Source organism: Corvus brachyrhynchos, unplaced genomic scaffold (genome assembly GCF_000691975.1).
Source record: "Corvus brachyrhynchos isolate BGI_N302 unplaced genomic scaffold, ASM69197v1 scaffold115, whole genome shotgun sequence".
Classification (NCBI taxonomy): Eukaryota; Metazoa; Chordata; class Aves; order Passeriformes; family Corvidae; genus Corvus; species Corvus brachyrhynchos.
The window spans coordinates 13234472-13257956 of NW_008239553.1; the positions used below are offsets into that span (position 1 = coordinate 13234472).

Here is a 23485-nt window from a genome sequence, read left to right on the forward strand (position 1 = left end):
GTCGTTGCGCCGGTTGTGTGCGCGCTGCGCCACCGAGTGAGGCTCCCCCGGTTCTGTGATTGAGCAGCTGAGGGCCGCTAGTCCTCAATTTCAGTTTCTGCTTCCAGGCTCCATCAGCTCTGTCAGTCCTCAGAGGGCCAAGGCAGGGCCCGACACCGAGATGCCGGGTGTGGTATTTAAAATCGTGATTACGCAAACCTTACTTAAAAAGAACAGTTTGCAGAATGTATGTGTAGGAAAAATGGACAAATGGAACCACAGCTTCCCTTAACTCTGCAAGAGACGATACTGCTGTACGAGAGGTCCATAAAGTGTTAAAAAAGAAGAAGGAAGTAAAGTGCTCCCACTGTAGTGGAGAGTCAGGTAATTTTCCAGATCCAGGCAGCAAACTATTTGTCATGAAATCACATGTCTCCTGAGAAGGCTTAGAAAGCTGCCAACATTGAAACAAAAACACTTGAATAAAATTTCTGGTTTATTAATGTTGTTCAGTTTCTCTTCAGAACCCTCCGGGACAGACAGACTTTGCTTTAAGGTGAAAGGCTGTTTCAAATCTTCTTGCATAAAAGTGGGTTGATGCCTGCACATAATCTTTATAATAAAAAGGATGCTTTGCAGGACAGAAAACCTCAAACATAAAATAATAATTCTTCACTCTGTATGAGCTCAGGACATAGAAAGTAACAGTTTATATGGAAAGATTAATACATGGTAAAGGTTCTGTTTTGAAATTCAGTTTAGAAATAAACTATTGCATACACAGGAATTATTGCATACACTGTCATCTGGTCTCGCTCTTTGGTAGTGCTCTTTTCATTCAGTTTAGGTGTTCAAGGAGGGGGCACTTCAATCACTTTTGAAAGGTGTCTGTTTTTGTGGGGTGATGTGTTATTCTGTCATGAGGGTGGTCATGTACAGAGGCCTAATATTTACAAGCCTGGTTTCAAACGAGGTGATAGACAATAATGTGGGTGGTGTTCCCAAAGGAATATAAGTTAGAATGGCAAAATAAAGATGACCTGTGTCTGCAACAATTAATTTTGTTAACTGACAGAAGAGGATTTCACAAGGTTTATTTTTTATGTTGGTTTTGGGGGGGGGGTTTATTGTTATAAGGTGGCTTGCTAGTGTGAGCCTCTTCTGTACTGGATGTCTTCAATTCCAGAAGCTGCTCAGTTTCCTTGAGAGTAAACAAGACTTTGTTTATTGCACTCTCAGAGCAAGTGAGATCTTGCTTGAACTAGAAGGCCAGCCAGTCTCTGGCAGCTGGTGAACAGAGCGAACAAGTTAGTTCAAGGTGATGACACACGTGCTTGTTGGGAAAGTAAAATTGCCTTTTTACTCTCTGATTTTATAAGAAAATCATAAACATTCATAAAGTTTTCATAGTTTTCAGTTACACGTATTTGGTAGATGTTAACAGAGCTATTCTCATCATGTGCCAGTAGATGTGACCAGTAATGGATTCCACTGTGAGATAGAATCTTAATTATACTTACTTTTCCAAGGTCAGAGAGGAAGTGTGTAAGGACTTGAGTGTTGTCCTTTGTGCACAGCGGCTGCATGCAGAAAGTAGCACAGTTCCTAATTTCATACAGGAAACGTATAAGTGTGCTGCTGGAAGTAAAGGGTATACAAAGCAACAGCTAACTCACTAATATCTCTTTTAAATGGTTGCTACTTTTGATTGTCTTTAATAGCTTGTAAATCTCCCATTCAGCATACGAAGATAAGGAAAATCAGAATGTACAACTGCTGTATCTTCTTGCTCTGTAAAATCAGAACATGGCATCAACAGTTATGATCACATGAAGAATTTGCTGTGTTGTCTGATTTTGAGAAGATGACATAGCAGTAAAAGAACTTAAATGCAATACCAGTGTGACAGTGACAGTGGGTATTTGGAATAGTTTGATTTCTGGTACTTCTAAGTCATGAAGAAAAATGAAAACTCTTATTTCCTGTTATGGAATAGATAGATGTCTTGTCAAATTTTTCATGAGCTTTGACTTCACAGATAATAATCTTGTAGTTCTCACTGAAAATGGAGATATATATAAATTCCCTTGATTTTAAATGGGAATTTAAAATTCTCTCCTGAAGTGGCCATCTTGTTTTACTGCAATGGTGTTTCTCTGTTGCTTCATAATTTCAATCATATGCATGTCAAAAAACTTCACATAGGTTTTTTTCCTAATCCATTCAGATGATGCAGGATGTTTTTTCTTTATTTCTCTGCTTACCAGGGCTCAGACCATCATGAAGGCTCGTTTGAAAGGAGCCCAAACAGGTCGTAACCTCTTGAAAAAAAAATCTGATGCTTTGACGCTTCGATTCAGGCAAATCCTTAAGAAAATTATTGAGGTAGGTAAATTAGAATTTTCCTTTGTTTGGCTCACTTTACTTGAAATCTGTCTGTTCTGTCTGTTGTGCATTCCTGTTCTGCTAACTTCATTAGATAGGCTGGAATATAGGACAACTTTCTAGATAACCTGTTTTTTGTAAGTGAGACTGCTGAGGACACATGAGCAGAATTACGTTTTTTGGCTGCCATGATACAGAAACTTGGAAGAGTTAATATTCTTCACCTCTTTCCTGATAGTCTTAGCCTCTGCACTCTTTTGTGTCCCAAGTTCCCTATCATCTCTTCTATATTACAGGGAATTTGCTCTGATGCTGCCAAATAGTTTAGGAATGGTATTAACATGTCCTGTAGCCCCATTTTTGTTGCTTTACCTGGCTTGAGGGGGTACTGCAGATCTATGTTTCCTGCATGACTAGGTACAGTAGCAAGCAGTTTTGTCCAGATGGAACTTGTTCCTTTATGATGAAACACAGAGTCCTGCTTCTTCCTTTGCAACATGGATGACAAATCTGAGATAGTCAGTAGAGCCTAATATGGGCTGTTCTGTTCTGCCATACCAGATGGGTTTAGTTGTACTGTTTTAGCTGCAGCTGCTGCAGTGTCTGTGGTTAGCAGTGGTCCTTTGTTGCCACACTGTAGGCAAGCTCTCCTCACTCTGTGTCATTGTTTCCTGTAGATTGTCTAACATAAAAAGGCTGGGGTTTCTCGATAGTGTGGTTTTTAGCTACAAGGGCTACAAATCTGTAAAAACTGGGAAAAACAGAGTGGGAGGAGAGTGCAGCTTCACAAAGTTGCATACATTTATATGTTGAAAAACAACTTCAGTTGTCTCATAATATTCCATACAGTATGAAAGAAAAGTATTTTCCTACTTTATTGTTGTGATTTCACCCCCATGTAATATAATTTAATGATTATTAAGAAGAACGAATCTTCTGCTGTTTCTATGAGTTCTACACTGTGAAACAGCTGAAATATTTCTTCTTTTTGCCAGTCACCTGGGAATTACAATTTTCAGTTGAGAGTATGTTATGCATATAGGACTTTCTCACTCTCTTCAAGTTCTCATTCTTCTCTTTATGCTGCTCATTTATCCGAGAAAAGGAGTAACAATGTGGCTTGTATTTGCTGCCTTTTTATGTTTTTTAAACAGACTAAGATGCTGATGGGTGAGGTGATGAGAGAAGCTGCCTTTTCACTTGCTGAGGCGAAATTCACAGCAGGAGATTTCAGGTGAGGATTTCTGGGCTTGCATGAGGATGTTGTACCCATGGGAAAGAGCTATCAACAAATTATTTTCTCTTTTGAAAAAAAAACTAGTAACATTCTTAAATGCACTTAAAAAAAGATGACAATGGACAGGATGAACTGAATTCTGTTACGTAAAGGTGGGAGACATCAGTGCAGCAGGGAGAGAACTTGCATGATGAAAACATACTCCATTGGAAGCTAAACAAAGCAGAAAGATTAACAGAATGTTCTTTTTGTCACAGTCCTTGATTTCAGGTGGTGTTGATTTTTGCAGCTTGGAATAAAAAATATAGGGAGGTGAAAATTTATATCAGAGTATTGAACAATTTGTTAATTTGGTCTTTCATGTGAGTTTGAGGGACAGATGTAATGTGTGCTCTTTGCTGGCAGTAAGTCACACAGTGATTTTACCCGTTGTTCTAATCTCCTACCTCACTGACCTATGACTCACTAGGGCTAGTGAGGGCTGCATGCAAGAGGGGAAACAAATCCTTTTCCTCCAGCAGGATACTTTAATTGTATTTTAGTAAATTACAGTTCTGTCTAGGGTGTTTTAAGTGTGCATAGACCTTGTGGAGTAAAGTTGGGGAAGTGTTAAAGATTCAGCTGATGGTACTACTAACTAATGGGGAAGAGCCAAGTGATCAGACACAATAGTAATCTGCGTGCTGCTGAAGAAAAGTCTTTTTGCCCTTTCATTTGGATATAGTGCTGTGTCCTGTCCTAACTAGTCACTGTGTTTAGCTATAAACAAGTCAGATTCCACCCTGTAAGTAAACTGGACTTCAGCAGAGGAGTTAGCTGTAGTGACCTGTTCTTGGAAGACCTTAAGTTACTTTAGAATGCTTCAAGATGAATTGTTGTACAAGTTCAAGTTTGTTAATACAGTAGTTAGTGGGTAAACAAACTCATTAATAGTCTGTAAGAACAAATACTTAGAGACTAAAATGAATAAAATGTTGTGACCTTGGTTTGCATTTGAAGCCTTGAAATTCCTTCACATTCATTATGAAAAAAATCTCACAGGTTGATTAGACTCATGTTATTAAAATAGTTTGCCAGATAACTGGCTCGTTTTTTAGCTATGCTTTGTCAACTTGGTCTAAGACATTTTTAATGTTACATTTCATAGACTCTGCATCTTTTCCAAACTTTGCTGGAAACCTATTTCTTTCAAAGCTTCTGTGTTAGCTTTGAAGACTGTGCAAAGAATTGCATAGAGAACTGAGCTGACAGCACTTTCCAGGTCCTTGCAGCTATTTGATAACTGATTCATCTTGTATATAATGATGAGTTAATGAACCACTTCAGCTTTCCTGATTAAGATGTATGTTTTCTTCCTTACAGTACCACTGTGATCCAAAATGTGAACAAAGCTCAAGTCAAGATCAGAGCTAAAAAAGACAATGTAGCAGGTGACTCTTTTCCAGGCCATGAGTATTTCAACTCATAAGGGAATTGTGGGAGGAGACTTGGAAATAGGCAGGAATGTATCCAAACACTGTCTCCTTTTTTTCTTACTTATCTAACAATGGGAACACTTGTAATTTGTTGGTTTTTTCACATACAGCTTATGATTTTTGTATTTGGTTATTTACCTCTCATAAAATAAAATGGATGTGTGTAAACTGCAGTCCAATTTCTGTATCTCTGGACAAAGCACAACTTCTGTAAAGCTTTACTGGAAAATAGATCAGGAAATTAAGTCCCAAAGTTAAAAAAATTTCATGCAATTTTCTATCCACAGTTGTCTATGAAGAAAACAAGACAGATAAATCAGGATTGAATGATTAAAATATTCCTTAAGCAAAGGGAAAATATGACTAAACAGAAACGTAATAAAACTGAATAAACCAGAATACTTCCCTGAATTTTCCGTGGGTCTTGATGCCTGTGAGCTCAACACAATTCTGAAGTTCCATATTATATGTCAGAACCAGCATGACTTGATCATTCCAAGCTATATAGGAATATCTTGTAAACAAAGCTTCTGACATTACATAATTAGAAGTAAAAGTGAGCTGTACTTAATAAATTTATAACCCTTTATGTCTCTTACATGCATTTTTGTTCACTCTTGTCAGGTGTAACCTTGCCAGTTTTTGAGCATTACCAGGAAGGAGGGGACAGTAAGTATAACCCAAGTGTTTTCTGTCTTTATGTTCTTATGGCTATTCCGTGCTCATACAGAAATACTTGTCGTATCTTGATGGTAAGTCAGTTTACATCACAGGCATAGGGGTACTTACTTCCTTGGATGCTTTGCCCTGGTGCTGTGACATGGAGGGATTATTAGGGACTGTAATAGATTCTACTTTCCTAAATCAATGAGTTTTTCAGGTGAGGAGAAGACTTGTCTCGTATTTCCAGATTTTGAGACTGCTGAGTCTTACTAGGGACATGCACAACATAAACCAATATAAAGACAATTTGTTAATGGGCAAAGGCTTTAGTGTCTCACTTGATGAACTCTTTATATCCCTGTAGTGTGTAAAGTATTAGTTTTTATCTAGGAAGGAAACACTACAGTAGCAATAGTAACAATTTTTTTTTTCAGGCTATGAGCTCACTGGCTTGGCCAGAGGTGGAGAACAGCTGGCTAAGTTGAAGAGGAACTATGCCAAAGCTGTGGAGCTGCTTGTGGAACTGGCCTCGTTGCAGGTTGGTGGGAGTTAAAAAAGAACGGGAGCGTTGGTTTCTCGCTTTTCTGAAATGAAAGTACCATCTCTCAGTACTTGTAGCTTAACCTAGTCCCAGTGCTGTACAAAGATGAAAACCTTTTCTTAGCTATATTACTGCTTTGGAGAAATCCTTATTCCTTAATGCTAAGAAAACACTTTTTGGGAGAGTTGGTATTTGTAACTGCTGATGTTCAGTATTCAGCGTGCTAGTGACAGTAGTAGAAAACACTCTGCTTCTATCAAGGACATTGTTTGTAAAGCTACATTATAGACATGGCTTTCAAGTGCTATTTGATTTTTTGTACAGAATTGATGGAAATGTTGAATTTATCTTGTTATTTATTAATTATTTAATCCCATTCCATCAGACATCCTTTATTACTTTGGATGAAGCCATTAAAATAACAAACAGACGTGTGAATGCAATTGAACATGGTGAGTATTTTTCCATTTGGGAAATTTCCATTTTCCATTTCCATTTTTCTGCCTCCATGCAAGATGAGCGTCAGGGTCAAGGAAGCCACTCTTCTCTTTCTTTCTAGTAGAATTTCTCACCAGTTCAAGAATGCTTTCTAGAAAGCATTACAATTAAACATATTGCAAGAAAGAAAAAAAAGCCCAGCGGAATGGAGTGGAGGACACAGAGATAAATGAATAGGCAAGCATGAGAAAGTAATCAGGAAATTGTACTGATAACCTACAGGACAAAAGTGTCACAAACATTCTGGAGTCCCTGCTAGTGACTTTGACTTAACTGGTCAAGCCTGTTGACCAGAAGCAAAAGATAGTGATGTTTCTATGTGTTAAGATGTTCCAATAGCTAGCATAATAAACTTCAAATAACTAAAATACATTTACCTTTAAATCACTCTAACAAACTTTGAAACTGTAATAGCAATGCCCTATGTGGAGAGGCTGGTGACTTCTTGGTTTTGGATGGAACAGTCCTTATGTCAACCCTGGAATTTTCCTTTGATCTGAATTCTTTATTCTTCATGTTCTTGTTTGTAAATTTGTTTCTTGCCATTTCTTAAGTACTGCTACAATCCCAGTTTTGGCTGTGATTCCTTTTGCTGCAGTGTCCAGACTGCTTTGATTGTTTCAAGTTGCTTTCTGAGTTTTGATGTCCTGGATTTAAGAGTTCTTGCATGTACACAATAACATATTTCAGTCCATGTTTCCAAATCATCCTATTCAGCAGTTTTTCAACCTATTCAGACTGGTTTCTTTGAACATGCAGGCCTTAAATGCAGCTTATCACTGAGAATTTGACTTAGAAAAGGTTTCCTCTGCAGCCTTCCAAAAAATTTTGGTAGTGCTGATAACAGGTTTCTTCTTTCAACAAATGATTCTGACACAGAGCTTGCCCGGTTTGGTGTTAAAGCTGTGTTTAGTGTCTTATCTTTTCTCTTGTGATTGTGTTGTATTTAAATATTTGTTTTCATGATGGCCCTTTTAAATGGAGATAATTCTGAATAAAGGCGCTATACTGAACAGAAGTTTCTGAACCAATGCGATGGGAGAACATTGTTTTAATTCAAATTTTGCCCACTTCTCAGGACTGTTTTATATTTTATGTACTTGTCCATCAGGAAATAGTACGATCTTCCATGAAAGACATAAATTTCCCCTAGCCAAAAGAATTACTAGATTGACTTCAAACAACATCTGTGCACTACATTAGATAACTTCCTGGCTAATATAACAGCAGTCCCAACAACTTTCTTATTTATATTTTTTTTAGTGATTATTCCCAGGATCGAGCGTACTCTTTCTTACATCATCACAGAACTGGATGAACGAGAACGAGAGGAATTCTACAGGTAAATATCAAAAGAGTAGACTGGTCTCTTCCTAAAATAGACCATTCCTCTGAAGGGAATTAGGAGAACTGTTCACCAAATCTGGCAGCAAACACTTGTTAAAACATGACTTCATGCTTACTGCATGTTGAGTTTCCACAGCTGGGCACTCAGAGCTCACCAATTACTTGTCTGGAAGTTATACGTGAATCCCTTCCATTAAGTTGTATATAGCTGTCATTTTTCTTCCAGAGGGAATGATGTGATACAGTACACTGAGGTGTTCTGCTTTAAGGAGACCTTTGCCAATAAAGTCAATGTTCTGGGCTACCTGAAACAAAAATGTCAAACCTGAAATGAATCAAAGAGGAATGAAGTTGATTAAAGGCAAGCAGAGTAGTATAATACAGTGTGCAGGGTTAAGAATATAATTTGGAGTTTGGTTAAGAGTTTCAATTGCAGCAGCTAGCAATAAAAGCCTTTTATTTTTGCCATTTTGCCAAATTTGGTATTTGTTACAGAATTTTTTCCAGGTAGCTTTATCAAATCCAAGTTGTATGGCATCTTAGATGCTAACCTATTGTATGAAAACATTTGCTTCACAGATAAAGCTGCATTTCTCTTCACAGGCTAAAAAAGATCCAGGAAAAGAAAAAAGTCTTGAAAGAAAAATCTGATCAAGAACGGGAGCTGCGGAGGGCTGCTGGTGGGGAAAGTGAGCCAGCCAATCTCTTAGCAGAAGAGAAGGATGAAGACCTTCTCTTTGAGTAACCCTGCAAAGTTGTTGTATATGGAGCAGGGGACCCAAAGTACAGAATGCCCAGTTGAAATATAATTCAAGACATGTTGCCTCCAAGATACTTCTGTGGCTTCTCATTTGGTGTCCAAGTCTTGAGCTGAATGGATTGTGGATTTCTCCTGGGAGATTAGAAATCTGGGAACTTGACTATAGCATAGGAGGAAAGGCAGAAATGGGTCAGATGCTTTACTATCAGGAAAGTCTTCTATTCCATGTTCAGCCTGTTTCTTCACTTAGTAGGAATGACTGTTGATAGCTATATTTTTTTGAAGGATGGTTCTGGATTTGCCTAATCAGATTCATCTAATTGCTCCCCTTCCTAGTAAAAGCAGAGAAAAATGTTACTTAGGGAGGAGGATGCATGGGATAGTCTTTACTGCTGACTTATTAATGTTCAAGTTGCTTAAAGCCAGTATTGGCACAGCTGAAGTCAAATGCCTGTAAAGGAAACTCTGGTTTTCTAACCTGTTCATGAAATCCACAGTCTTCTGTGATCTATTTTCATTGCACGATTGTTACCATTGGCCTAAAATAACTACAGTTTTAATTAGAGGTTCTGCCAAGTTGTGTACTGTCTGTGCTAGAAACAAGTGTAAATTTTACCTGTTAAAATACCTGGTGTCTGGCTCAAGTTGCTAGAATATGGCAGTCTTAAAAGCTTGTTGTGTTGATTTCAAAATAAAACCTCTGCTTCACCCCCTGCCCCTGACTTGGAAACCACACTGAGCACATCTCTTACAGCCTGTGCCCACATTTACTTAATCTTTACTGCTTTAAGTAAGTAACCATGGAGAAGTGACTCCCTCCTCCCAAAAGTATATAGAAACAGCTATCCAGCTACATGTTGCTGCAAATCTTCATTGCTTCAGTAGGCTGGCAAGCGCAGCAGGGTTGAACATACAGCAGTCCGCCCTTCCTGTGATTCTCATGTCCAGGGCTAATGAGTGGAGTCCAGGAGAATGGCTGATCAGCAGGCTGTCACTAAACCCTGCTCAGTTTGAAGACCTGTTTTCCTAAAGACAGAAGCACAGAATCATTTAGGTTGTAAAAGACCTCTAAGATCAGTGAGTCCAACCTTTGACCAGTCACCACCTTGTCAGTCCACAGCACTAAGTGCCAGGTCCAGTCATTCCTTGAACACATTGGTTGTGTTCTTTTTCTTGAACACATTGGTTTGCAATCAGCAAACTGAACACATGCCCCAGAACTAATGCTAGCTTATGGCTTCTGGTACTACAAGTCTAGTTTGTTCAAGGTAAGCATCTTGTGTTAAACATGATCCAGCAGATGCAGGGTAAGTGCAAGGAAATAAATTTCTGTTAACATCTTTAAAAAATCATTTTAAATTGTATGAATAATAAGGCTATTTCTTTTTTCTTGTGAAGCTGCAGACAGCACAGCTGAACAGTAAGTCCATGGTCTGTTGTACAGATCCAGCTTGAAAGAGACACTGTAGCTCTGCAGACCTGCTGTTGCCTCTCGCACAGGATGGATGGTGTCAGAAGGTGCATAGAGCATCCCGTAGGGCACTGATGGGTCACAGCATGTTTCACACATTCAGCAAAGTGGCAGAAAGAAGATTCTCAAGATCCACTACAAGAAGTAAAATTGTACAGTGATTTATTTTAAATCTAGAAATATTTTACATTTTTACATTAGTGTGCAGTTCATGATGTCTCAAAATACAGAGTGCAGGTACACGTATAAAAGTACAGTGTGGGGCTAACCACAGGTCTCAGTAAAGTTACCTTAACTATTTAAGGCATGGAACCCCCCATCTAATATTTTAAAAAGTCACATTTAATTACATTCAAAAATTATTTTATGCAATGCAGCTAACATTTATTTTTAATTAAATCTGGACTGGTAAAACCACAGATACCCTCATTTCAGTCTGATACAGCTCACTACAAAGCCTGTGATCAGGTTGAAGAGTTTAACCAGTGAAGTCTATGTATTTTCTTATTCTTGAGGGAACTAGCACACATTTATCATGAAACAAGACAGAATAATTTCTTACACAAGGTAGTTCAGGTCCAAGCTGGCAGCAGATGGACAGCCAGGTACATATTTCAGTGCTGCTCAAGCCCTTCCTTTCAGCAGGTGACAAAGCTAACACTGGTTAAAAGCTATCATAGCACCTCTCTATGGATCTCAGGGAGTTCTGTGTGCCTTGGGAATTAAGAGAGTAGAGCTGAACTTCAAGCAATATGCTTTAAGTCTACATTCAAAAGCTCATTTGTATAAAAGCAGATTCTGTACACCATTTCAGAAAAACTGGGGAGACAAACATGAGTGAAATAACATTAATGGCATGATTTACTGAGACTGATGTTGTCTATGAACACTGAATACCTAAGGGGCTTCAGCAACCACCTTGAGGTGATTGTGACTGGCAGAATTTGGACAGCACCTACATAGCTGAGCTAGGTTAACCTTACTCAACCTGTTTTACTGCTTTCCACCTTCTTGTCCAGAAACATTCAATACCCCAAAGTGTAATATATCTACAATCATCTTTCTTTAAAAGCATAGAATCAATACAGTTTTTCCAATATACCTGAACAATGTTGTTGTCATAACTATGGATGAAACTGAGAACATGCCTGCAATGTGAGGCAAAAAGCCATAATTTTGAATATCCAGCCCTTAGGCCAACAGTAGCACAGTATTATTTCTAACACTGACTTGAACTAAGATATTCAAGTTCCCACCCCATTTTCTTTTTGAAGAGTCGTTACTGATCCCCACTAATTGCTTAATTGCTTTTCAGCCCTAAATATTAATTAAACAAGCAAATAGTTTTGCTTTCTAACAAGACAGGAATGCACTCTATACTTCAATTTCTGAATACAAAGACGTACTGATTATTAGTTCAGTACCTAGGACAGTTATCTGACAATTTCTTTGTATCTGCTCTATACTTCGAGCTGTCTAACTATGGGTGTGAATTTGTTTCATTAACATTTTAAGAAAGAATATATGCAAGACAGAATGGAAAACAGTAACTACTTTTTCATCCTTCAACATTAGACAGGAGTGAACGACACATCGACATAACTCCAGTGTTTTATATGTAGGAACAAAGAAACACTATGGCTAAAAGAGATATTCACAGTTAAGGTTCTTTGTGCTATCCAAACCCAAACCAGCCAAGATACTACTATTCATTTAGTGTCAGCAACTACCGCCCTACTGCAGATGCACAGCCACAGTAGTTAAACCTTCACAGCCAGAATCGTTTGAGGATGCAGAGATGTTCCCATCTGCTCTGCAGAACACATTAGGATACAGACCTTGCATTTTGTTCCCTTGTTTCAAGTTTTTTAACAATTAAAAATGCTCCCCTTTCTTGTGACTTCTCAGTCAGTTACCAGTGTTTTACACATATTTTCACTGCAGTACTGAGCAAATGTAGGACAATAGGCTGGCTAGTGAATTACAATACTCATAACACAGTAGCTACATTCAGCTATTTTAATTCCAGTTAGTTGTCCATTAGCCACAACATGAACCATTTGCAGAGATTAAAAAACCCCACTGTCTTCCAATGTTCAGCACATCAGTCTATATTAGTCAGTATTCTATTATAAAACATGAAAATTTTAGTTGACTTTCAAGCAGCATCTTATAACTAGCTATTTTCACAAAAATATAACCTCTGCCTTTCTATCTCTACAGATCTGTGAAAAAGTGGCTCCAATCAGTCAGTATGTTTTAAAGAAAATACCATAAAAATAATCACGTCTAAAAGTTCAATATAATAGTCATCTTTGATTGGACCTAAAATTACTGTGCAGTCAAATCTGATTTTAAAAGTCTGACTAAAAAGACACAAGGATCGAAATATTTACATTATACACATTTTTCAATTACAGTGCTACTAGAAAGTGGAATGTTTGAGAATTAAAATATTAACTGAATCTTCACGGGGCAGCTCCAGACCAGACCAACATCTTCATTCTATGTATTTTTTGAACAGGAGAGGTTTCTCATTGACATTTTCACTTGTAGGTTATTTTTCTGCCCAATGATCTGTAGAATTATGCTCCTGAACTAGCATCACGTCCCACAAAGTCTTTAAGTTAAGTGTTAAATAACATTCATATTTATAACTATGTGACAGCATGGACTATATATATACACACAAACACACTTTAAATCTTTGTCATAAGGGTGATTCTAAGTTAAAAAAAGGTGGATTTATGTATAAAAGTAGTTGCTAGAAAAAAAAAATCTATCTAAAGCTTTAGAATTTAGTACTGACATGGTCTCCATTTCTAGACCACAGAGAAAGAAAACTTGGACAATCTTTAGATCAGTTAAATTGGCTCACAAGCTGATCAGCGTATTTTTCAGTAATACGCAACTTCAGTGGCAAAGGATGCAGCCACTGAGGTCTAGAGCTCACATGCATTTATACTAGAATTGGGCAGACCTACACAAGATCTGCTTGGAAAGGTAACTAGATTGAAGTCCATTTGCCCCTTGGAACTGCTCTCATCGTAGCCAGGTGGAGGGCACCCACTGGGGTTCTGTGTCAAGCTTATTTATTAACCGAAGTAACTCTTGATATGCCTTATCAAGATCAGAATTCACAATTGCTGTATCAAAGTAGTGGCCATTGTTCTGTTCCATCTCCCTTGTCTTCTCTATGATTTCTCTCAGCTCTTCTGGCTGCAATCAGAAACAGAGAGTTAGTGTAGGTGTGTAAGCCTCTCCCCCACAGTAACAGCAGGGAAAGGGAACAACTCCCATTTTTTTACACAAACTCTCATGGTGTTGCTATCAGCTGTTGAAAAGTTTACAGGAACACTCAACCATGATCGATATTTGAAAGGTAAGGGCATTCAAGAAAATCCCGACTGATTGGCTATGAGTGGCAAACAGTAAGTAACTGCCCCAGGCTGAAGCAAATGAGGAAGATCTAGCACTGCTCACTGCACAACACTGATCTCACTGAAGAAGACTGGAGATGGGAGAGAAGGTGTAAAACAAAGTCTGAACAGTGCAGAACAAGAGAGATTCTGCTGGCACTACCAACACCAAAGAGCCAAAGGAGACAGCTGTCACTGGTGACAGTTTTCAATACACAGCAGTGAGAGCCACAGCGAGAGTTACACATTTAAGCTGACCAAATCACCATAACATCAAGTGAATAACATCTGGGAGCTGGAAGGGAATATGTCAAAAGCAAGAATATTGCAGTGTAGATAAATGATACAAAGGCAGAAGTAGAAATGCTTTGATTTCAGAATTTTTCTTACACTTAGATCATAAAAGTGTGTTTATTTTTCTCTTCTGCAACTTATTTTTGTATTGTATAAAGAAATATTCAGGTATAATTTTTGAGTTAATTTTCTAAGGAGGGTATTTCAAAAGGGACTTCAGGCCTCCAGGGTTTTTTCCTTAGTCATTATACACTCTCAATAAAATCAGAACAACATTAGGGCATACATCCAAGAAATACCCTTTTCTTTATCAGGGAAGGGGTTTAACTCAGTAGCATGTACCCAACTGAAATAAATACAACTCCAATACAATTAATCCGAAAGGAAACATGCACAGTGCAACACCAAGAAATGCATTCCATTTTTTTTTTTACAAATTGATTCCTTGACTACACTGCAATAAAAATCCAGAACATACGTAAGATGGAATATTTATATAAAATAAAGTTTCCTTCATTGCATAAACGTGAAGGAGGAAACATACCCATTTAAAGACTATGATTATACTTGACTCAGGGGCAGGTGGAGGAAAGGAAAAAAAGAAAACTTCCCCTGTTTTAACACTTGGACTTGAATGGACTTTTAGATCTTGCACACAAGTAATAAAGCACCCTTGCGTCAAGGAGAGCAAAACAACACAGCCATAGAACACAGTGAGTTATGTTTCCTGACAACAGCCGTGCCAGGAATAACTTTGAGTTACACTGGGAAGATTGTTTTTCCTCAGGATGACCTGCATTATGCTCGATTAGCACTTGGAAGATACTGTGGTGGCAAAGGGCTCCCACCCATCGGGGGAGATTTTTGTTAAAAACCTGATGATAAACCTATTCCATTGCCTGAGCAATAAGCACTTGGTATATCATAGCCTGATCAGGAACTTTTCTGAACTTTCAGATGTCCTGGTTTAATCTTTGGCTTTAAAGTGCATTCTGCAGAACTGACTTCTGAGTAACTAAATCTGAACTGCATAAGCTCAGATCTTGGCCATTGACTCTGTTTAAAAATGAAAAGTGAACCCACAGGATCAAGCATTAAAATAATTTTATCTGAAGAGTTTTGGATTTTCAAGTAAATGCTTTTCTAAGGGCAGGTAAGTTCTCAAATGAAAACCAGTAATCCTTTGCTCCATAGAATTACTCCCAGGTTTACTTGCGGACAAAACTTCATTTTCCACAGTTTTGAAATAAAAGGTCATGTTTGAGTACCCAAATGCAGGGACCCCAATGCAAAAACACTGTGCCCCAAGATTACTGAATTAGCAAGGCATTCCCTTGTCTAATACCTCTCACATCCCCTTAAGGCAAAAGCCTCCTGAATGAACCCCTCCCTTAGCATGGTCTGCCTACCAACCTGGAGCACAGCTACACTGGTTCACTGCAATGGTAATTGCCAGTACCGTGTCCCAATTCCAAAGAAAGAGCACGTGCATTTGTTCACCAAACCCAGCATGGTTTCAGAAGAAGTGTAAGACACCTTACCTTTGGGTTTTTCCCTTCTTTGGCCAATAAAGCACGTAGTCTCTCTTGTGAAGGTGGTGCAACAAATATAATATATGGCTTCAAGTCAGAGTTACGTAGTGTTTTCAGTGACTGCAAAAATAGGATTTATTAAATATTTAACAATTCCACCCAGGAAAAGGACATTTGGTGATGCATTATTCACATGCTGTAATTGATAATATAGTCTTCAAACACAACAACTGTACAATATATTAACAACAATATAATTCACCGTAACAGTATTCAGAGTTCAGACACCATTTCCTATGAAATTTATATTCCAACATTTTTCAGCTTCATGAAACTGAAATAGTTATTTTTGTTCAAGAATATTCTTCATAAGTAAACTGAAGAAACAGATCTTTTGGTATCCAAAAGCAATAAAAAGGTCAGGTACACTGAAGTGAGTGTCTTGCAATGCTAAGGAAAGGTATCAGCTTTGAACAAAGACAGGAGTCTTTAAATAGTACCGTTTACTTGAAAAACTACAGTTTAGCCTTTTCGGTTTTGAAGGTAAGTACAAGGTATCAGACGCACTATTACTGTATGTGTAGCATATTGTTTTGTCAGGTTACATTAATATTGAGAGACAGGAAATGAAGGGCATCAAACTGTTGTTTGATTTTTCCAAAAGGCTCCCTCTCTCTATCTTGGGACAAGCAACTTGTCTCTGAGAAAAATTTTTATAGCCACAGAGTTAGATACGTTTTTAAAGAGTTACGAATTTTCATCTCATGACATGCTTTGCAATACCCATGAGCTATGCTAGTATAGTATCACATGGTCCCTACTTTTGATGACTAATTGATGACTAATCTTCAATACTACCAGATTTTACTGATGTGGCTGAGTTTTAGGGTTTCTTTTGCAGCATCTACAACAGCAGCAGACCTCATACATACATGTATCAGAAAACAGGCTGCATTCTCTGCCTCTTACCATGTTTGACTAAATTTCCAAACTGAGGTATGCAAGCATAGTTTTCCTCTTCATAACCAAAAGTTCACAGCTCAACAGTTTTTCAATACTGTTGATGTGATTTACTTCAGTCCTGAACTGTATCTGGAAACTGCAAAAACATTCCTGAAATGCAATTTCCAAGTATAATCGCAAAAAATTTCCTCTCCATTTTCAAAAACCCCAGAGATCATGGAGTAATTGGAAGATGGAGAGACAAAAATCTTATTTTAATTAATTTTTAAATTTACATGGTTTCCAGATACTTAAAAGCTGATGAAAACTAAGGCCCCATCACCTGCAGCACAGATAAAGATGCGCACATTTGCAAACAAGGAACTGGACAGAGTCAGCTGAGCATCACTGAAAGAAAACTTGGCATAAACATGAATATGGATCTTGAAAACACACTCATTTTATAAACCAGATAGAGCTCTATAGATACTCACAGTAGCTTCTACAATTAAAACATGACAGGCAGGAGCTTTGCCATACCTGGGTGTGGAGATTCAAAAGGCATATCTTGCCCGAGTTGATGACTTGCCGCACAGAGTCTATGCTCGTCCCATAGAGGTTCTTCTCAAACTCTCCGTATTCAATGAACTTCCCTGCAGCTATGTCACTCTCAAATGCCTGTCGGGAGATGAAATGGTAATCCCTGCCAGCTGTTTCAGTCTCTCGCCTACTCCGAGTAGTATCTACAAACAAGAGACAAAAATTAAATCGAGACAGTGATACACGTGTAGAATGGAAGAAAAGAAAGAGTATTTCTCTTAGCAGGCATATTGCTAATAATGCAAAATCCACCCCCTCCAACCCAACATAGGAAAAAGAAATCCGTGTATTTTATTTTCTACAATAAATGTCCCTGGTCAGATTAATTCAAATTTCATTTAGAAGTCTATTTTACATTATCTAGAGGAAAATTAGTAAATTAGTAAATTATGAAAGGAATAGTTTTAACTGTGCAGTTGTGTTCTGAATGTGAAAACAGCTATAAGTTTTTCAACAAATGCATATTGCTAAGTTGTCTGTAAACATAATCTAGGGTACATCAGACATTAAAAATACAATATTCACTGAAATATAAGTGGTTTGGAAGGGCACTAAAGCCATCTAAATTTAAATTTATGCAGGGCATTTGGTTAAAAATTTTTTGCCCAATACACCAGTTTCTTTTTTGAACTTCTGTAACTCATTCCAATTTTATTCAAACTGATATAAATGCATGTCTTATAATGCCTCTAGAACACTGTGTGTGTAACACTGGATTTGCATTAACTTCTCAAAGCTATTTTTTGCCACACACGAGATCATTTTATTTGTCCTTTTTTTTCAAGAGCTCAATATATCCTGCCCCAAACCCCCAAGCTCCTAATTACTATTTCCAACACAACAGGATTTGTCTGCAGCCAAGGTTTAGAATGAGGAATCTTATCTGCCTGCCACACTTACGAGGCACTGCGGAGGCAAAGCGATCCACTTCATTATTCATCAGTCTCTGCCGCAGCTCATTCTGGCCGCAGTTCTGGGGGCCAATCAGAACTATGGGACGTTTCCTATTTGCTGGCTGATGGTACAGTGACATTTCCTCGTAGGTCAAAATTTCCTCATTGTCATAATCTTGAGAGAGAACAATAAAACAGTCACAACAAACTCTACTGCCAGTTCCATGTATTGCCTGTCATGCAGTATCAGGTTTCAGGCAGTTCCTGACTCTGCCCAGCATCTGAGTCACCAAAGCAACAGAAGCCCAAAGATCATCACGTGCCCAGTAAGATGAGAATTTTTTTCCCTTTTCTTGGGAAAAAAAAATATTTCCACTTACTAGTCATCATATAACTAGTAGCATAAACACAAGAAACAACTTCTTTGCCGAAAAGTAAGTTTTTAATACAAGAGTAACACTTCATACCAAACGGCAGCAACCATCATCCCAATCCCAAAGTACTTTTGTGAAAACGTAGTATAAATAGCCTTAAAATGAAGAAAATTTCCATTTATGAAATTTAACTATGCAGAGTGAGATGATATTAAAAAGCCATAATAAACTGGTTCATCATTGTAAAATTGTGAGTGCTTCTATGCCTAAATACTATCTGGTTTTTTCCCTTATCATCTGGTCTTTAATAAAGACACCAAATGACCCTACAAATCCTTTCACTTCTTCTACATCTTTCACTAAATGCTACAACACAACATAGTATTGCTCTCACACAGAACTTTTACTGCTAGTATTTCTAACATTGTATCCTGAATTTCAGCATTCTTTTCACAAGGCTATTTGCAGATTATTTTATAGTTGTTTATAATTATACAAATTGTGCAAAAGTTATTCCTTACCATCATTTTTATTTGCATTGTATAAAACCTTTTTCCGTTTCTTTTTGTTTTTCTTCGCGCACCAGAGTTTTCCTAACCAAAATAAAAATTATGACAATCAAACACCCATACAACAAAAATCTTCCTGTTCCACCCTCTTGTTGGATCTTTAAAGTGGAGAATTTATTCTGCAGTTTTCAAAAGGTATAATATCCTTTTGTTGATTACAATGCTTTGGTGTGTTAAGCACATGTCAAGGACTTCAACCAAGCCGTGGCAGATAAAATTCTTTACGAAAAAGGGGGCTTTCCAAATTCTCTACATCACCCTAATTACATCACACAGTTGTGAAAAACCCATGTACTTTGCACAATAAAGTGTTAAATTCAGGCTTGTATTTACATGAAGAATTTCAAAGAATCATCCCACTTGTATTACAAAAAAAAAAAACCACACCACATGAATTTTCTAAAACTCCACCATGACAAGGTTCCATATAACACTAATTAACACCGCTATAAGAGATTTTTTTTTACTTGGAAAGCAAGCATATATCCCACCTGATTTTTCAGGCTCCTTGTCTTCTTCTATGGTTTGCTTCATTGCTTCTCTTTGTTGCTGAAAACTTTTTCCTTGATGCATTAAAAAAAGCACAAGAGTCATTAACATTTAGAAACCATTTCCATGCTTTTTTGTAATGACTTACTCATTTGACTTTTTCCTAAGCTTTTACATCTCTGAAGGTTCTAATAGAATATAATATACGAAAGAAAATTTAAAAGAGAAATTAAAAATGTAAAAGAGAAACTAAAACTGCTGCAAAACTGGTTTATTACTTCAAAAAATACATTAATCAAGAGAGACTTGCAGACCATTTGTATTATACTAGACAGTTTTGCCTGGAGAAGTGAAACTACAGGGAAGACTACATTTCCCCACTCTGATGATGTGGTTTTCTAATTACTTTTGTATGTCAAATGTGTTCTATTTATATTAAATCTTTTGAACTTCAGCTTAAAATAGATTAGCCTATATTTAAATCAGTGTTTCTCTCAACTTACTCAAGCATCACAAAGTTACAGTGTGATATTCTGTGGAATTTGAAGTCTTTTGTTCACTGTGTTTAACAGAACAGCAGATCTTTAATGAACTAGGCTGCAATACATATTGCAATGCAAAAATTATCAACAGTCTTCAGTGTATGAAAACTCTTTTACCCAAAGGCCCCCAACAGTGAGAAAAGAAGTCTGACTGTCACAAGTAACTGAAGCCCTTTGCTAAGTGAAAACATGCTGAAAAGTGACCACGAAAAAGGCACTGTATCAAGTAGTTTATTTGGAAAAGGTAAGAAACCTCAGAGCCGTGCCCACCACCAGAGAACAAGCAGGCTGCAGTCCCACATCTCTGCTGCAGCCGGCAGAGGGAACTCTGAATCCGCAGAGTCCCCATGGTGCAGGAATAAAGGAAGAGGAGAGTAGCTCCTGAAAGTTGCAGTGAAAGCAGTAGCTTTACTCTGCATTTACTCTGCATTGTAACTCCATACATTGCAATGCCCAACAGTAGGCTCTGTTGCAAATGGTTCAAAGACACAGATCTATTTAAGGCAATGGATATTTAAGGATGCACAAGTCTTTGAAAACCTGAGTATTGCTCCTGTGGCTATGATAACTAACTTGACTGACTGTCAAGCTTTTTCTAGAGCTTTACTTACCAGGGATAAGGCCTGCCAATGGCTGATTATCTTCATCTCCATCTCTGTAAGCCTGCCACCAGTTTGGATCTTCCTGACTAATCACATGGAGTATGTCTCCCTTTTGAAAAGACAGGCCTAACTCTCGGCAGGGGACATAAGGGTCATCAGAGGGATCGTAGTCAAAATGCGCTTTCACATGTATCTGTAGGAGATCAAATGTAAAACCAGAAGATAAACTTTGAAGTGACTTCTGAAGAATTAAACCTTGTCTTCCTGTGATTGCATTGGAGCAAGGATATATAAAAACTCTAAGCTTCTATAAAATGGAAACTTTATCTAGGCTTGAATTTAACATGCAATCCCCTCCCCCAGCTACTGATTTAAGTTGTCTGCATTCAAAAATTATCAGAGGTATTCTGATTGGCTAAAGTACCTAATAAACACACAAACTGAAACCCATTTGCTGGGCTTTAAGTGACATTTGACTTGTAAAGTATTTTGTCACCAATCATTAATGTCTGGGTATTCTTTCTTCAAACTCTTAAAGCTACCTTTTCCTCCCAAAGCATATTTGCAAGTGTCCACAATCCAAGTTTTTTTAATACATACACACACATATATATACACGCACATACACACACACAAAATATAGAAATTCAGAATAAGAAGCTCAGAACCACAGGAAGTTCTACTTTTACAATGTTTTTCAGAAACTGAGTTAAAATCGTACTAAGAGTTTCAGTTTAAGATCATTAATAATTTTCAACAGTTAATTCAGGTGTTAGTCTGGTACCAATTAAAATCAATTTAAATGGCTAAGTTTTGGGTTTGTTCCACAACATAAAGGACCTGCAGGAGAACTTTTTAAACACTACTGGTAAAACAAGGTATGTATCACCAAGCACGAGAACACCTGTAGAGCTACTTACAACTGTCTCCTTTGCAGGAGGTGGCTTGCTCTGCTGACTGGGAATCAATACGAAGGTCAGGGTACCATGCATGTCAGCCTGAGAGGAAAAATAGACTCTTCATATACAGTATCAAAATAAGGCTTAAGGTTAAGAATTTTAATAAATATTTTAGAAAATGCTTTGAAAATTCCCATTAAAAGTTGTTCCTAACAGTGCATCATCTACCCCTTAGCTAGTTTAAAATAGTACAGATACAGATGCAGTGATTCAGTCAGACTAGAAAGCTAAATGTTGATACTCAGATTTTAAAAGCTTATCTTTTCTGAATATAAACTATTTCTACTTGAAATGGAGCAGCTGCCATTCTGTCAAGCAGAGACTTAGGAGAAATGGATAATAATATTCTCTTATTCTGTTCATAAATACCAACAAGTGGGTCTACGCTGGGATGAAAAAATATATTAAAAAATGTAATTTTTCTAGAATCATTTAAATGGAACAGTGTTTTCAAAGCCAAACATTTCTACTACGATTTTATGCTGTTAACATTAGTAAAGAATACAAAACACTATTTAAAAATTTAGCTAACATACTCAAATCTTGCATATGTAAAGTGTTCAATACCAATACTGTAGTCACCCTTGCCAAGAAAGTAGAATATAATAAATGTCTTGTTTTGTTTACATACTTTCACGTGCAGAATGTGTTTGCACACATAAAAAATATCTCAATAAAGTGCAAGTGACAACCTGTGACAAGGTTTACAGATGTTTCACTTCCTATACACCATTCTATGAAGCATAGCACAACAATTTATCCTGTATAAAACAAGAAAATGCATGTATCTCAAAAAATACAGAACTACGGCTTAAATAAAGTAAATGTAACTTGAACATAACAAGATGAGGCTGCAAGAGAGGAAAATCCATAATTTTCAGTCAGCATGCATAGTTCCAAGAGGAATGTCTGTAATCTCCCAGTGATCATGTGAACAGTCTAGTCTAAAAGTCACGTGTAGTTTATTATCACTAGAGTAGCAAGTAGTGAGGCCAAATTAAGGAGGGAAGACATTTCCTTCTCCTGTGCTTGTTTGAAGTGTTTTGGGGCGTCTGAAGCACTTTAGAACTTCATTTCCACATTACAAAATACAAATGACAACTTACTAAAAAATAATAAGTAGTAAATAATAAATAAATTATAAATAAATATTTCTTAATAAAGAATTAAAAGCATTATTTTAAATTAGTTGTATTAAAAATATATTTTAAAAATCCACAAGGTTGTGTTTATTTTGTTTTTAACCTTCAGCAAGTGATTTTCTCTTATGCTAATGTATTGTGGCTTTACATCTTTTGTTTTTTAACCCTATGTTGCAGGTGCTGCTCAGGAGCAGAATAAGCTCTCTGCAGAGAACTAAACTGCCAGACTTGAACTACCTGTTAATCACCTACAAAACACTTTTTTCAGAAGCATAGGACTTAATTAAATATGGCTTTAAAAAAAATACAGATGGAAATGGAGACAATTACAAAACATGATGAATCTCAGATAGTTCTGATTCAAAAAACCCAAGGAAACTCAAGGCTTTTCAGAGAGTTGTAAGCATCTTTCTAACCGGTCTAAAAACAGTAAAACAAAAACCCCTAAACCTCACACATTTCTGCCTCTACTTCCTTCAACTTGATCTCACTGTATGAGATAAATGAAAAATTTTATCAGCAAATTTCAGTAAAAAAGTCCAACTGAAGATGCAAATTTTCCTACAGCTAAACCTAAGTCATTGTCCTGATTCTGCTTCATCTCTAGAGCATAAATCTACTAAATAATTTAAAGATTTACTAAATACGTTTCTCATCCTTTTTTCCCCCCTCCCAAATCCCTACTACATAAGTCCTAGTTGAAATTTACAATGTTTTTGCCAAAGTTATAAATTGACATCCAAAACAATGTCATTTTCATCTGTTTTCACTT

The 23485-nt window shown here is 37.2% G+C and overlaps 2 protein-coding genes across 2 annotated transcripts in view; one reads left to right on the plus strand and one right to left on the minus strand.

Annotated features, from left to right (window-relative positions):
• The first annotated feature begins 2225 nt into the window (after positions 1 to 2225).
• Positions 2226 to 9607, plus strand: ATP6V1D (ATPase H+ transporting V1 subunit D). Its single transcript, XM_017741857.1, has 8 exons — positions 2226 to 2364; positions 3519 to 3598; positions 4964 to 5031; positions 5701 to 5745; positions 6174 to 6277; positions 6666 to 6732; positions 8042 to 8120; positions 8729 to 9607. Exons 1-8 carry the CDS (start codon positions 2260 to 2262, stop codon positions 8868 to 8870), a joined length of 690 nt encoding a protein of 229 aa, XP_017597346.1. The 5' UTR covers positions 2226 to 2259; the 3' UTR covers positions 8871 to 9607.
• An 894-nt stretch (positions 9608 to 10501) lies between these two features.
• MPP5 (membrane palmitoylated protein 5) overlaps positions 10502 to 23485 on the minus strand; it is a 29772-nt gene continuing 16788 nt past the window's right edge. Inside the window, exons 7-14 of the mRNA XM_008639541.2 lie at positions 21533 to 21610; positions 20622 to 20805; positions 19471 to 19542; positions 18932 to 19003; positions 18044 to 18211; positions 17084 to 17286; positions 15611 to 15721; positions 10502 to 13575 (exon numbers count right to left, since the gene is read on the minus strand). Coding sequence (XP_008637763.1) covers positions 13399 to 13575; positions 15611 to 15721; positions 17084 to 17286; positions 18044 to 18211; positions 18932 to 19003; positions 19471 to 19542; positions 20622 to 20805; positions 21533 to 21610 — 1065 coding nt within the window. The 3' untranslated portion in view covers positions 10502 to 13398. The remainder of the gene's footprint in view (positions 13576 to 15610; positions 15722 to 17083; positions 17287 to 18043; positions 18212 to 18931; positions 19004 to 19470; positions 19543 to 20621; positions 20806 to 21532; positions 21611 to 23485) is intronic.